Source organism: Hemiscyllium ocellatum, chromosome 9, assembly GCF_020745735.1.
Source record: "Hemiscyllium ocellatum isolate sHemOce1 chromosome 9, sHemOce1.pat.X.cur, whole genome shotgun sequence".
NCBI classification, from domain to species: domain Eukaryota; kingdom Metazoa; phylum Chordata; class Chondrichthyes; order Orectolobiformes; family Hemiscylliidae; genus Hemiscyllium; species Hemiscyllium ocellatum.
The window spans coordinates 61165919-61182847 of record NC_083409.1 but is presented as its reverse complement, the minus strand read 5'-3'; the positions used below and the strand labels follow the sequence as shown (position 1 = coordinate 61182847).

At 39.8% G+C, this 16929-nt stretch overlaps 1 protein-coding gene across 2 annotated transcripts in view; it reads left to right on the top strand.

Moving 5' to 3' along the window:
• lrrc40 (leucine rich repeat containing 40) overlaps window positions 1–16929 on the top strand; it is a 71420-nt gene that overhangs the window by 23088 nt on the left and 31403 nt on the right. For both annotated transcript variants that reach the window (XM_060830405.1, XM_060830404.1), the window contains exons 5-8: window positions 3186–3309; window positions 5055–5197; window positions 9365–9537; window positions 15596–15686. In XM_060830405.1, coding sequence (XP_060686388.1) covers window positions 3186–3309; window positions 5055–5197; window positions 9365–9537; window positions 15596–15686 — 531 coding nt within the window. The remainder of the gene's footprint in view (window positions 1–3185; window positions 3310–5054; window positions 5198–9364; window positions 9538–15595; window positions 15687–16929) is intronic.

Sequence of the window (16929 nt, the reverse complement as noted above, 5' to 3'; positions counted from 1 at the left end):
ATATTGAGTCAGGATTCCTTCCTGGACACACCTGACAAAAACTGCTGTATCCAAACTATTTAGAGTCATAGAGAAACAGACCCTTTGGTCCAACTTGTCCATGCTGACCAGATATCTCAACCCAATGTAGTCCCACCTGCCAGTACCTGGTCCATATCCATCCAGGTACCTTTTAAATGTTGCAATTGTACTAACTTCCACCACATCCTCTGGCAGCTCATTCCTTATACGTACCACCCTCTGCGTGAAAAAGTTGCCCCTTAGATCTCTTTTATATCTTTCCCCTCTCACCCTAAACCTAGTTCTAGTTCTAGATTCCCCCCACCCCAGGGAAAAGACTTTGTCTATTTATCTTATCCATGCCCCTCGTGATTTTACAAACCTCTATAACGTCACCTCTCAGCCTCTGACGCTCCAGGGAAAACGACCCCAGCCTATTTAACCTCTCTCCGTAGCTCAAATCCTCCAATCCTGGCAACATCCTTGTAAATCTTTTCTGAACCCTTTCAAGTTTCACAACATCTTTCCGACTGGAAGGAGACCAGAATTGCAAGCAGTATTCCAACAGTGGCCTCACCAGTGTCCTGTACAGCCGCAACATGACCTCCCAACTCCGTACTCTGACCAATAAAAGAAAGCATACCAAACGCCGCCTTCACTATCCTATCTACTTGCGACTCCACTTTCAAGGAGCTGTGAACCTGCACTCCAAGGTCTCTTTGTTCAGCAGCACTCCCTAGGACCTTACCATTAAGTGTATAAGTCCTGCTAAGATTTACTTTCCCAAAATGCAGCACCTTGCATTGATCTAAATTAAACTCCATCTGCCATTTCTCAGCCCATTGGCCCATCTAATCAAAATCCCATTATAATCTGAGGTAACCTTCTTCGCAGTCCACTAAACCTCCAATTTTGATGTCATCTGCAAACGTACCAGCTATACCTCCTATGCTCACATCCAAATCATTTAAAATTTGAGCTAAAGAGGTTCCAACCAACATTAGGGAAGTTAAGGTCACCCATGACAACAACCCTGTTACTTCTGCACCTGTGTCTCTGTTGCTACTGGGGTTCTGTTTAAAAAAAACTCCCAAGAAAGTGATTGCTCCTTTCCTGTTTCTGACTTCCATCCATACGAATTAAGCAACGTCCTGTCTGAGATTTGCTGGCACTGGCCAGGTTGCTGAATTCAATGCTATTTAAATGCCATTGTGGCTTTTACCTTTATTTCTGGCTAACACGTCATTTCATAATATGGATAAGGCATTCAAACAATGGAATTTCTTCCCAAAAACCTATTCCCAAAAACATTTCAAAAAACGAAAAAGAAGCAGGAAGTTTTCTTCCGGCCCAAGTAAAATCTCCTCTTATTTTGAGGGGGTGGGATTTTCCGAATGGCTGGAGGTTTTGATGGATCTCAGGTTTCCGAGAGAATGAGGGTCCAAGACTCTCAGATCCTTCCCCACCCCACCTTCAAATGGAGACTGAGTGAACTTGGGTCAGGCATAAATTGGGGATGGGTAGGGAGGGGAGAGATGAGGGTTGCCAGTAGTCTGTCCTTAGTCCATAGATACCCCTTTATAAAGTTGCTGTGTGTTGAATCTTCAGTTAGCCACCATCTGAGCCTTTGCTTAATAAAAGGCTTTGCTTACTCTCTAATACTTTTGGGACATGGCTGTATTTGCACCTTCTTTCATTCCTTAACACACTCTCCCTGCTCACACCACCTTCTTCCCCCCCCACCCCCCCGACAACTCCATGTATGATTCCAGTAAACATTGCAGCAAAGTATTCCAATGTTCGCTTCCCTTGACAGCACTGGGAGTTGATCTGGGATGGTCAAGTTAGTGGAGAGTGGAATGGTTTTACCCCAAAACAATTGTTAGCCCAGGGTGCAGATTCACTTCATTCACTTCCATCAGTGAGAAAAACAAAGTTACTTTAGTTGCAGGTAGAAGCAAAAAAATACACGCAGCCAACAAATGTTGCAATAGATGTACCAGCACAATAAGTCACAGCAAGTTGGTAATACAGGAGATTGAATTGTGCAATAACCAACGGGAGTTCACTTTATAAAAGAAAATGGTCTGAAATTCACAAATCGCGTCATAGTCAAATCACATTTACGAAACACAGGTTATAGGAGAACTAGTGTACTTGTTTTTTTATCCTCATTCACACTTCACTTTCTTGCCTGCCCATCCTTTCTCTCTTTCATCCTCACACTCACTCTTTGCTCTGTTTCTCCTTCTCTCTCTTTCTTTCTCCAAACCACATTTGCTGAACCTTCTTAACATTTTATATATGTCCCTTCTATTTTTCCTCCATTCTCTCTGCATTATCCATTTTTCCATTCCTTCACTTCACTGCTTTTCTTTTACTGCCCCAATACTGAATATTAATATTGATTTCCAAATGTTTTATGCCAGTTTCTAAGTGCTGTATGCACTTTATTATTATCAGATGCTGTGGAACTTTTGATATCACTGATTGATGGAAAGATTGTTCAAGGAAGTGTTAATTACAGCATAACGCACAGGAGGTTGAAATAGGTCAGCTGTTTTTTCATTTTAGTATATGCAGCCCGATGAAGGATCACGATTACAGAAAAGGCAAAATTATTTTTATTTGTGGTCAAAGTTTGGCTGGAACATTTTGATAATGTGGGAATCACAAAAGGGAGTTTATTTGCTAATGTCATTTGATACAATTGTGTGAATCTACTGATCTGACTGAAATCCGTTTCTAGTGCAGATCAGACTAAAAGTTGCCCACTTGCCTTTGCTGTAGCTTTTCAGGAAAACATTCACTCCGTCAATGTGATATAGATGAAACAGAATTCTCATGGTCAGTGAGGATTGGCATTGAAATCATACATCCTTTTCCAGCCATAAATTCAATATTTCAATGTCCTTGAGCCATTCTAGAGACAACTGAAAGAAGATAAGTATGTAACGTAAGTGAGAGGATGAGCTGGCAGGTGGGTTGGGCGGTAGATTGCCAGCCCATCCTGTTCAGTGGGAGCTTGAACACTAGTTGGTCAAGAAATACTGGTACCCTTAGCTATTTGGCATCCACATCTCCCTTTTGACTTCTCATCCCCATAGAGTTTGTACCCTATTCCAAAAATGTTAGTTACAAATTGACTGTTAGAATATTGATTCAGTTATATATATATTTTACAGGATGTGTCCAGCAATCAACTTAAAGCAGTTCCAAGCACCCTTGGTGAGCTGTCCAGTCTACTTAAATTCATTCTGGCTAACAACAAGCTGAAGTGCCTACCGTCGGACATTAGCAAAATGAGAAGTAAGATTGCTTGAAAATAACAGAATGAGTAGAGAAATAGTTTCACATGTTTATTTCTTGCTTTAAAGTTCCATTATGATTTATTTTAATTGATGCTTGTTGTTAGTTGGGTGTAAAGGCAGGTCGCTTCTTAAAATTATTACCAGATGTTACGACAAATAATTTCTTCATTGAGGAAAATAGCCATTTTTCTTTGTCCTAGATTGGACATGATGCTGATATCACCATTGTGCTGGTGTGCATTGGTGTTTCATTGCAAAATGCTATTGAGTGAATGAACTGAGATTGTTGAAATGAACAGTATTGGAACATCACTTGGAGTTCAATCACAGTTTTAAATTAAGTTCCTTTTTAAATTCAGTTTTCAATTTCTTAGTTTTTGAGCCTGTTTCTGAGATGAGAAAGGAAACTCTCCTAGGAATTATTGTGTTTCTCAACAGAATTGAATGCATTCTTGGATATTAATTTAGTATCCATTTCCTGCAGCTTTTAGAGCTTCCTAATAAACTATGTTATGACTCTGATGGGTGGAGCGTGCTGGTAGTCAAGCTTCATTACTCCATGAGCTGTTAAAAAAAAAGGTGTTTTATCCAATCACCGAAATGGTCAATTTGTTTCTGTTTATTACTGTTACCTAGATCAAAAGAGCCTATCACCATGTTCCTTCAAAAAAACTTAACTATAACTTTTTTATTATATACAAACTTGTTCTTATAATGAGTGGCAAAACTAGTTAACAACTAAGCTACTGAATAGAGTTAAACTATACCTCCTTACTCCCAATCCATGTAACAGTGTGACACAGATGAGATTACAACTCTGTGGAGGTGAACTCTGTATTTTATATGATGGATCCAAATTAAAAAGGATGCAACAAAAAGACTTCTCAAAATCCAGTCAATTTCCAGCCATTGAGATCACAATGCTGCCAGCTGTAGATTCAGTGAGAGGTCTTTAATTCAGTCTTCAGTTTAGAGGAGTCAGTTAGACTCAAATCTTTGAAAGGAAGTAATAGAAATGCAGATTTCTGGATGTTTTCAGGTTTTGAGAAGATACTTTACTGAAAGAGATCTGTGCATTTATTCTGTTAATGTGATATAGATGAAACAGAATTCTCATTGTCATTGAGGATTGGCATTGAAATCATACACCCTTTTCCAGCCATGTGCAGTCTTGCTATAAGGTTTCTTTTTTTTTCAAGAGAAAGATCTTTTTGTTGCTCACTTATTAAAATATTTTCCTTTAACTGATGCACCTAGGTATGTACTGAAACAGAAAATTTTGTTCAAAGCTTTGTTCGGCAATTTCGGCACAGGGTTCATCTCCTCCAAGTTTGTCAAGGATTTTAAAACAATAATATTAACTCTTATCTCTCTAAAGCTTTGTCCAGCATTCTTGACAAAAGCCAACTGAGTTTATATAAACAGGTGAATTTGAATACGCTTAAATTTGCAACTCTTCAGTTTAAAGAAGTCATAAGATAAACCTTCTGAAACCCAGAAATTGTCCAAATCATCCCAAGTCTTCCATCCTGTCTGAGGTAGTTTTTGAAACATAAATATATATTCCCAACAAATATATGGTATGAAATATAGGTATGGGAAGGAGAGGAAGACAGAAAAAGCAGACAATACAGAACTTGAGTTGAAAAGATTCTGATTGCTTAATATGCATCTGAGTCTTTAATATAAAGTTTATTGTGTGAAATAAATCTTGTAAATTTATTTTCTTTGTAACTTATTTAGGTTTGAAATTGTTGGATGCAACTTATAATGAACTGGAATGTGTTCCTCCGGAGTTAGCAAATATGGTGTCATTACAACAACTTTACTTGAGGCATAACAAACTTCGCCATCTACCAGAGTTTCCATCCTGTAAATATCTGAAGGTACTTTGAAAGCATCAGGAAAATATTATCCATGAACTCACCTTTCATTTTCAATCAATTCTGGATAACTAATTGGAGAGGATGTCTTAAGACTGTAGACATGCCAGTATTTTCCTCCTGTGTGTTAAGGATTCAGGCCTTCTTCATTGGAGGATTTATGATATTGTGAATTCCTGTGCTCCCACTATTACGAACAGTGGATTGTGAATGTGTAATTGATGTTTGCACTTTAATTTTTTATGTCACAGCAGAAATTGTTTCTAACAATGAAAGTAAATAGCTCTTCTCTTCAGTTGTCTATTGTTGTTGTAGAACAGAAACTGAGCTTGGGTACCAGGGACAGGATTTTCACTGTTGGATTCTGTATCCTGCCATCAAGCTCAAAGATGGATCAGAAACCTGAACACTGGAACCAGTCACTTGTTTTCCCCAATTTGACCAATCAGTGGCTGGGTAATTAAAGATGCCAAGTGGACTTTCTGTTCCTTCACCTCAATCATGTCATACAACTCTAAATCAACAGCTGTGTGACAGGGAATAAAGTAGAAAAAAATGGAAATAGCGCTTGTCCAAATTTTTAAACATTTAACCTATAAAATACTCTTCATAGCTGGACTATCACTAAGCAGGTGGTGGGAGTGCTGGGCAAGAGCTAATTCTTTCATAGGGAAACTTGTGCCTGCTGCTGATGCTAGGCAGTCAAGGCAGGAGTTTAAAGTTGCCCAGAACTCCTGCTTCTTGGTCAGCTAAACTGTCCACTGTGGGGACCTGATAACTAACTAGAAAGTCCAATGTCTCTGCCTGTAAGCCAGAGCTCCAGATTGAAGCCCCACTTCAGGACTTGATGGCTAAGGAAAGTCTAATCATTTTGCATCTAAAACAAATTGAGTGTCAACTTGTAAATAATGAAAACATGTGCCACTGGCAGGTAGTAAAAGAGGGAGGGTTTCCTGGTCAACCATGTAATAAATTGGAATTGAACTCTGCTATCACAATTCATAGTTCTAGCATATGGCAAACATAAAGCAGTGTGTTATCGACAGCAAAATGTTATTCCTTTGCAAACCAATTGGCTGGGTCTGTCCTGCTGGCAGGAAGGACATGTCCAGAGATGGCGATGGTAGTATCAGAGATATTGTAAGATATGCTTCTGATAGTACAACCATGTCAGGCTGTTGCTTGACAACTCTGTGAGACAGCTTTCCTAATTTTGACACTAGCCCTCCGATGTTAGTAAGAAAGACATTGCAGGGTAGATTGCAGTTTCTGTTGTTGCTTTTCCTGGTGCCTAGGTAGTCTGTCCAGTTTCATTTCTTTGTTGAGACTTCATAGCCACTGATACACTTGAGTAGTTTGTTAAACCATTTCAGAAGGCAGTTATGAGTGAACCGCATTGCTGTGGCTGTGGAATCACATGTAGGCCAGAGAGGTGAGGATGGCAAATTTACTTCCCTGGAGGACATTAATGATTCAGATATGTTTTTGCAACAATTGACAATGGTTTATTGAAAGTTATCAATACATTCTTAATTCAAGTTTTTTTTTAAAGTTGACTTCAAATTCCACCACTTGCTGTGCCGGTTCCCCAGAATATGTGGCAATAAAAATGAATTTCAATAGACAATTGTTTCACTATCTCTTTTTTGTTTGTGATTAGAATTTAGCTAGTATCCCTGATAAACTTGTATGGGTACATCACATGGGACCAGGAAGAGAAAGTAGTAAAACCACGCTAATAGTTATTGCACATGATATCCTAGCTTATCCTGATTGTTATCAAGATGGGTCTAGAAATGAAAGTGAATTTTTGAATGTTCCTGTTTATGCCCCTTTTTGAACTCGAGTGTCTGGTCATTCTTTAGGTAGCATTTCCACTCTGATAATTATAATAAGATATATGATTAATATACCATTTTTATATTTTTGATGGAATATTGACCTAAATATCTCTCATGTGTATTTTAAATGTTACATGTACAAACTGATTTTGAATTTGGGATACTTTTAGGAGATGGTGAAGCTAATGTTCATAAAGTCCAAACTGAAGAAAACTAGTCGAAAAGTGATGAAAAATGAGTTCTAACTAATGACCACAAGATGGGTAGATACGTTATGTCCCTGTCATTGTAGTACCATTTAGTAGTCTTTGAATGCTTATTTAAAAATAAGATTATATGAAGGAAAGTTTGATTATACTACTAGTGTTATCATTTCAAACTGCATTCTATCGGCATCAAGGGCCTTTAGAAAAATAAGTTATTTGTATGTCTGTTAGGTCACTGAAGGGCACCAAGTTAAGAATAGTAAAAAATGAAGCAGGTTACAATGCACATTTTCATTGAAAATAAAATCTCTTCTGTTCGTTTTCTTTTGAGGTAGATGAGGAACTAAATAAAACTACTCCCTGTTGTTTTAACAAGATTTAATTTTGATCTTTGTCGTAAGGCAAGAACTGATTAGGGATAGTCAACATGGCTTTGTGTGGGGGAAATTGTGTCTCACTAACTTGAGGTTTTTGAAGAAGTAAAGAAGAAGATTGATTGAAGGAGGTGTGGTGGGTGTTGTCCATATGGGCTTCAGTAAGGTGTTTGACAAGGTTCTATATGGTAGACTGGTTAGCAAGGTTAGATCATGTGGAATACAAGAAAAGCTAAATGTTTGGATACAAAATTGACTGAGGTAGGAGGGTGGTGGTGGCGCATTACATTTTCGACTGGAGCCCTATGACCAGCGGTATGCCACAAGGATCAGCGCTAGATCCACTGCTTTTTGTCATTTTTATATAAATGTTTTGGATGTGTATATAGAAGGTACGGTTAGTGTGATTGCAGATGATACCAAAGTTGATTGTGTAGTGGGCAGTGAAGAATGAGACCTTGATCAGATGGGCCGCGGAGTGACAGATGGAGTTCATTTAAGATAAACATGAGGTGCTGCATTTTGGTAGGGCAAATCAGGGCAGGACTTATACACTAAATGACGGGGTACTGTGGAATGTTACCAAACACAGAGACCTTGTAGTGCAGGTTCAGAGCTCCTTGAAAGTGGAGTCGCAGCTAGATGGGATATTGAAGGTGTTTAGTGCGCTTGCCTTTATCGTTCAGTGTATTGAGTATATGAGTTCAGAGATCATGTTATGGCTGTATAGGATGTTGGTTAGGCTGCTTTTGGACTACTGTGTTCAATTCTGGTCTTTCTGCAATAACAATGATACTGTAAAAGTTGAAAGGATTCAGAAAAAAATTATAAGGATGTTGCCATGATTGGAAAGTTTGAGCTATAGGCAGAGGCGGAATAGACTGAGGCTATCCTCCCTGGAGTGTTGGAGGCTGAAGGCTAACTTTTTTAGAAATTTATAAAATCATGAGGGACCTGGAAAGTTCTGAATAGCTAAGGTCTTTTCCTCAGGGTAGAGGAGTCCAAAACTAGCGGGCATAGTTTAAAGGGGAGAGACTTAAAAGGGACCTGAGGGACAACTGTTTCATGCAGAGGGTGATGCGTTGATGGAATGAGCTGCCAGAGGAGGAGGTATTTAAAAAGTATCAGGATGGGTACATGAATGGGAAGGGTTTCGAGGGGTATGGGCCAAATGTCGGCAGATTAGACGAGATTAATTTAGGATATCTGGTCAGCATAGAGAAGTTGACCGAAGGGTCTGTTTCTGTGCTATACGTCTCTGTGACTCTATATTTATTGTATCCCAATATTGAGGAGGCACTTGTGTGTATTTCTGTCTTTTAAGTGGTAGTGGTGGAATGTAACATGTTTTTGCCCCACGTTCCATTATTATGGTTACTGTAATATTTGTTAATTATACAATGGGTTACTTTTTTTTGGGAAAAAACCTTAACTTTCAACTTTTTCAAGCTTGGGAAATCTTTTACAATCATTTTTAAATATCCTTATCGGAACTCTAATCTCTAATAGAAGGATATACTCTCTAAAAGATAGAATGTTTGTCATGTAAATCTTTAAAAGCTGCAATTCACTTGGATGATATCTATGCCTGAATGTAGAATAGACCTGCAATTCAGTACATTAGTTGAACATAATGACATAAATGAATTGAAATATCTGAATGCATGTTGATGTAACTTGTAACTTTTAATATTAGAAAGCTGCAGTAAATGTATTTAGTTCTACCGTTGTGTTATTACTTCGTTTTAGGAACTACATGTAGGAAATAACCAGATTGAGTATTTGGGTTCAGAACATCTGAAAAATCTATGTGCCATCACTGTGCTGGAGCTGCGTGACAACAAATTGAAATCACTACCAGATGAAATTCTTATGCTTCAAGACTTAGAACGTCTTGACCTCACAAATAATGACATTAGCAGGTACATGTTTTTTTTTTAACTATAGTACACGTTCTTAAAGGCTGACTTTACTGTCATCTACTTCAATTCAAGATGGCACCAACACTGGGCAACTCTTTTGCGAGCTCCCTATGACAGACCTTTTTCTAACATTTCTTGCAACCATTTTGCAGTTTTAAACTTAAGTAATCATGCTTTACACACCTCCTGTGCAGCTGTAACCTTTATGCTTCACTATCTCAGCACCCATGATTTGTATGTCCTTGTTTGCTGTGATATACCTGTACTGTTCACAAAACAAAGCTTTTCATTGTACTTAGGTACATGTGGCTAAAATAAATCAAATCAAATAATGTGGATGTTTGTAATTTGGAGCAATATACTTTTATAAGTATCAAGGCATAACAGGATTTAGGAGCAACACCAGGTCATTTGACCATTTGAGCTTGCTCTGTCATTCATTTCATGATATGTTTGGGGGTGGCATGGTGGCTCAGTGGTTAACACTGCTGCCTCACAACATCAGGGACCTGGGTTTGATTCCAGCCTCTGGCAACTGTTAGTGTGGAGTTTGCACATTTTCCCCGGGTCTACGTGGGTTTCCTCTGGGTACTCCGGTTTCTTCCCACAATCCAAAGATGTACAGGTTAGCTGAATTGGCCATGCTAAGTTGCCCACAGTGTTAAGGGATGTATAGGTTAGGTGCATTAGTCATGGGTAATTGTAGAGTAATGGGAAATGGGTTTAGGTGAGATACTCTTCAGAGAATCCATGTAGACTTGTTCATCCAAAATGTTCAAACAGTTCAGTTCCTCATAGTTGTCAAATATAGATGTACGTTCTGACACATTGTTGCTAGTTAGTTTTGTCTCATGCAGTTCCTTATTTATAGCTCATTCTTTGTTGGTTCTTAAAATCTGAGTAATCTTCTGACCTATCAGCAGTCATTGTGCAATGTTTATTTCAATTTTATTCTGTCCTTCATTTCCTTATTGTGACATTGATCCTTCTCAAGGAGCCTTCTGTCTCTCTCATTAGGGGTAAATCTTTGCAGAAAGTTATTTTTAAAAAAAATCTCCTTATTCTCCTACTGCAACTCTAGTATGCGACCTTTTTAATCTAATTTTCATGTTTACTTTAGCTAACCATTGTACCTATAGGAATACTTTTTATTCAGCTTAAAAATTTAGATCCACCTTTCTTCCCTTCAAACTGAGTGTGAAGTTCTATTATGTTATGATCACTTGTCACCCAGAGATTGATCAATCCCTGCCTCCTTGCTGATTACCAAGTATAGCATATTGTGATCTTTGATTGGCTCTAGAATGTACTTCTGTAATTATGTAAAGTAATACGTTGTAGGGTTGTAGCTATTGTTTGCAATTTATCTGAATGCCACTTCCCACATATTCACAAAGGAAAATTCAAAGGGGAAAGTGCACTAGGTTGATGATTGTTTGTTACCACTAAAGGAGAAAATCAAAATTCTGGGTGCAATGAATTGGTGCTCTCTGTTGTCACTTTAGGTATTTGGCTTTGATGGTAGCCTAGTCCCTGTATTGGTTGCATATCAAATTGGGTCATGTAATAACAACTCCGCCTATAGAATGTATTAGTTAACCACAGAAAAATGGCACTTCAGGGTTAGGATTTGTCAAACTATTTCCAATCTCATTTACAGGTCATAAAAGATACCGGTGTGTAAAATGGAATATTAATATGTATAGAACATAGAGCAGTATAGCACAGTGTAGGCCCTTCGACCCTTGATGTTGTGCCAACCTTTTATCCTATTCTAAGATCAAACTAACCTAAATACCCTTCAATTTTATTATCATCTAAGAGCCTATCCTAGAGTAGTTTAAGTGTCCCTAATATGTCTGACTCTACTACGACTGCTGGCAGTGCATTCCACGCACCCACTGCTCTCTATGTAAAGAACCTACCTCTGACACTCTCCCCTAAACCTCCCTTCAGTCACCTTTAAAATTATGCCCCCTTGTGATAGCCATTTCAGCCCTGGGAAAAAAGTCTCCGGTTATCCACTCTGTTTATCATCTTCTTGTTCACCTCTATCAAATCACTTCTCATCCTCATTCACTCCTGTAAGAAAAGCCCAAGCTCCCTCAATCTTTTTTCCATAAAACATGCCCTCCAGTCCAGGCAGCATCCTGGTAAATCTCCTCTGTACCCTCTCTGAAGCTTCCATATCTTTCCTACAATGAGGCAACCAGAACTAGAACATAGAACAATACAGCATAGAACATAGAACAATACAGCGCAGTACAGGCCCTTCGGCCCTCGATGTTGTGCCGACCAAAGTCTACACTAGCCCAATAACCTCCATATGCTTATCCAATGCCCGCTTAAATGACCATAAAGAGGGAGTGTTCACCACTGCTACTGGCAGGGCATTCCATGAACTCACAACCCGCTGAGTAAATAATCTACCCCTAACATCTGTCCTATACCTACCACCCCTTAATTTAAAGCTGTGTCCCCTAGTAACAGCTGACTCCATTAACAGAAAAAGGTTCTCAGTGTCCACCCTATCTAAACCCCTAATCATCTTGTACACCTCTATCAAGTCTCCCCTAAACCTTCTTTTCTCCAATGAGAACAGCCCCAAGTGCCTCAGCCTTTCCTCATACGATCTTCCTACCATGCCAGGCAACATCCTGGTAAACCTCCTCTGCACTCGTTCCAATGCCTCCACATCCTTCCTATAGTATGGCGACCAAAACTGCACACAATACTCCAGATGAGGCCGCACCAGAGTCTTATACAACTGCAACATGACCTCAGGACTCTGGAACTCAATTCCTCTACCAATAAAGCCCAGTACACCATATGCCTTCTTCACAGCTCTACTTACCTGGGTGGCAACTTTCAGAGATCTGTGTACATGGACACCAAGATCCCTCTGCTCATCCACACTACCAAGTAGCCTACCATTAGCCCAGTAATCCATCTTCTTGTTACTCCTACCAAAGTGAATGACTTCACACTTAGCTACATTGAACTCCATTTGCCACCTTTCTGCCCAGCTCTGCAACTTATCTATATCCCGCTGTAACCTGCCACATCCTTCTTCGCTGTCCACAACTCCACCGACTTTTGTGTCATCCGCAAACTTGCTCACCCAACTTTCAAGCCCCTCCTCTAGATCATTTATAAAGATGACAAACAGCAATGGTCCCAAAACAGATCCTTGTGGAACACCGCTAGTAACTGCACTCCAAGATGAACCTATTCCATCAACTACTACCCTCTGTCTCCTTCCAGCCAGCCAATTCCTAATCCAAACCTCTAATGCACCCTCAATTCCGTACCTCCGTAGTTTTTGCATTAGCCTGCCATGGGGTACCTTATTGAATGCCTTGCTAAAATCCATTTACACCACATCTACTGCTTTACCCTCGTCCACCTCCTTAGTCACCTTCTCAAAGAACTCAATAAGGTTTGTGAGGCACGACCTGCCCTTCACAAAACCATGCTGACTATCCTTGATCACATTATTCCTATCCAGATGTTCATAAATCCTATCCCTTACAATTCTCTCTAAGACTTTGCCCACAACAGAAGTGAGACTCACTGGCCTATAGTTACTCGGGCTATCCCTACTCCCCTTCTTGAACAAGGGGACCACATTCACTATCCTCCAGTCTTCTGGCACTATTCCCGTAGACAATGACGACATAAAAATCAAGGCCAATGGCTCCGCTATCTCCTCCCTAGCTTCCCAGAGGATCCTAGGATAAATGCCATCAAGCCCAGGGGACTTATCTGTTTTCATCCTTTCCAGTATTCCCCAGACCTCTTCCCTACATACCTCAAGGCCATCCATTCTAATCACTTGTGACTCAATATTCACATCAGCAATAGTGTCCTGTTCCTGAGTGAATACAGACGAAAAGTATTGATTTAGTGTCTCTCCAATCTCCTCCGCCTCCACGCACAACTTCCCACTACTATCCTTGACTGGACCGATACCTACCCTAGTCATCCTTTTATTCCTGACATACCTATAGAAAGCCTTTGGGTTTTCCCTAATCCTACCAACTAAGGACTTTTCATGTCCCCTTCTCGCTGCTCTTAGCTCTCTCCTTAGATCCTTCCTGGCTACCTTATAACTCTCAATCGCCCCAACTGAACCTTCACGCCTCATCTTTACATAGGCTGCCCTCTTCCCTTTCACAAGGGATTCCAATTCCTTATTAAACCACGGCTGCCTCACAAGACCCTTTACTCCCTGCCTGACTGGTACATACTTATCAAGGACACCCAATAGCTGTTCCTTGAACAATCTCCACATATCATTTGTGTTCTTCCCTCGAAGCCTATTTTTCCAATCCACGCCTCCTAAGTCATGCCTCACTGCATCATAATTTCCCTGCCCCCAGCTATAACTCTTGCCCTGCAGTGCACACTTATCCCTCTCCATCACTAAAGTAAAAGTCACCGAGTTGTGGTCACTGTCCCCGAAGTGCTCACCTACGTCCAAGTCTAACACCTGGCCTGGTTCATTACCTAGAACCAAATCCAGTATAGCCTCACCTCTTGTTGGCCTGTCTACATATTGTGTCAGGAAACCCTCCTGCACACATTGGACAAACACCAACCCATCTAACGAACTCGAGCTATAGCTTTCCCAGTCAATATCTGGGAAGTTAAAGTCCCCCATAACAACCACCCTGCTACTTTCACTCTTCTCCTGAATCATCCTCGCAATACTTTCCTCTACTTCTCTTGGACTATTGGGAGGCCTGTAGAAAACTCCTAACAGGGTGACCTCACCTTTCCTATTTCTAACCTCAGCCCAAACTACCTCACATGGCAAGTCTTCCTCCATCGTCCTTTCCACCACTGTAATACTGCAAGAACAGGCCCTTCGATGTTGTGCCGAACATTTGTCCTAGCTTAAGCACCTATCCATGTACCTATCCAATTGATGCTTAAAGGTACCAATGATTCTGACTCTGCCATTCCCACAGGCAGCGCATTCCATGCCCCCACCACTCTCTGGGTAAAGAACCTACCCCTGACATCCCCCTATACCTTCCACCCATCGCCTTAAATTTATGTCCCCATGTAACACTCTGTTGTATCCAAGGGAAAAAGTCTCTGACTGTCTACTCTATCTATTCCCCTGATCATCTTATAAACCTCTATCAAGTCACCCCTCATCCTTTGCCATTCCAATGAGAAAAGGCCTAGCACTCTCAACCTATCCTCGTACGACCTATTCTCCATTCCAGGCAACAGCCTGGTAAATCTCCTCTGCACCCTCTCCAAAGCTTCCACATCTTTCCTAAAATGAGGCAACCAGAACTGCACACAGTACTCTAACTGTGGCCTTACCAAAGTCCTGTACAGCTGCAACATCACCTCACAGCTCTTGAATTCAATCCCTTTGCTAATGAATGCTAATACACCATAGGCCTTCTTACAAGTTCTATCCACCTGAGTGGCAACTTTCGAAGAGCTATGAACATAGACCCCAAGATCCCTCTGCTCCTCCACCTTACTAAGAACCCTACCGTTAACCCTGTATTCCGCATTCTTATTTCTCCTTCCAAAATGGACAACCTCACACTTGACAGGGTTGAATTTCATCTGTCACTCCTCAGCCCAGCTCTGCATCATATCTAAATATGGCCAAGAGTAAATCACCTAACCAGTAGAGTCTTCTCTGCTATTTGTGCCATTGTAACTCTTTTAAAACCCAACTTACTGATATTTTTCATGTCTAGTACTCTTCCTTGCTAGGTAAAATAAACCTTTCAGTTTAATAATCCAGCTTGCTGTTACAGCTGTTATTCGCTGGAGCAATGTAATCAACTCTCATGCTGTTATTAATGAAACCTATTCCTTTTTTTAATCTTTGTTTTCTTTGTATCTGCATACTATAGCTGTTTTTGTGATTTTTGCTGTGCACAGTAACTCTCCTTTGACTAATAGTTTGAGATCAAATGTGATAAAGCACATTTGTGTAAAACAAAAGTGAAATTATTTCAAGTTTGCAAGTTTCCAGAATACTTTTAGTCTTTTACTAAATCTCTTTGTGACCTCCTTGTAGCTTGCCTTATGCTCTAGGAAATCTTCCTAAATTGAAGTCTCTGTTGCTGGAGGGTAATCCACTCCGTTCTATTCGCAGGGATATTATTAATGTGAGTAATACAGTTTTCTACCAAGCACTATATATTAGCTGATTTCAATTTTATAGTAAAAGATTTTAATGTATTTTGTAGCATTTACGTTCAGTCTGGGGTGTTTTCTGTTAATAACTTTCTAAATTCCTTAACTTTTACTTTCCGATTTAACGTTTTCTTGGCAGTCATTCCCAAAAGGCTCTTGACATTTCTTAGGTGTTGGTTGCAAAATAATATAATTGAGGTCTTATATTGATTTTCCTTGGGTACAGTTGCTAAACCACTCAGTAAGACCAACGAAGGAACAAAAAGATAATCTGATCATATTTCATAGAATCATAGAATGGATGTAGCACAGAAGGGAGGCTATTGGCCTTGTTTCTGACCTGGCTTTAGATAAAAGTAAACTAGCTAGCCCACTCCCCTGCCTTACCCTGCAGTTCTTCAATTTTGTTCTCACTTCACTCCAATTATCTATTGAAAACCATAATTAGTTTTACCTCCACAACACACCCAGACGGTGCATTTTCGATTCTAACTAGTAATTTTTAAAAAAGGGTTTTTCCTTTTCCCATTGTTGGTTCTTTTGCATTCACCTTGTGTCTACATGCAATCTAACCTCCTGCCAGTGGGACAAGTTTTCTGTTTCTACTCTGCTTAAACTACTCAATTTTAACTCCTCTATCAAATCTCCTCTTCACGCTCTCTAAGTAAAACCGTTCTGTGAAAGCCATTGTACACTGTGGGAAGTTATTAATGGTTAAATTTAAGAAGAATGTGCATACTTAGCATAAAGCTTTAGGTGGAGCTAAAGGTGCAAGTTTCAAGCATTTAAATTGTATTTTATCTAAGAAAAGCCTTTTTCTGCGGTTATTTTTTTATTTCAAATTATCTAAAATTGTGAGAAGTTGCTCTAAGGCCTCTTTTTGCACAAATGACCTGGGCATAATGAGCTTGCTATATTTTCTAGTTATAGTGAGTAACACCACCCATAATATTCATCCATGCAATTTCCTTCATTGGCATAGCACCAATGTGCTTCTCCAGGCTGAACAGGTCAAACTTGGTGCCTTGCCTGGAAAACAGAAAATGTACAATGTAGAAAGTTCCCAGTTGTCATGTTTCCTACTGTGCATTTCCTATGTTGTTGCTGTTTTCAAAAGTACTCCATGTTTTGGGATTATGAAAGGTGCTATATAAATGCAAGTTTTTTGTTTATGGTGTTTTATTTGCCCTCATTACTGAGTGGTCTGTTTTCAGA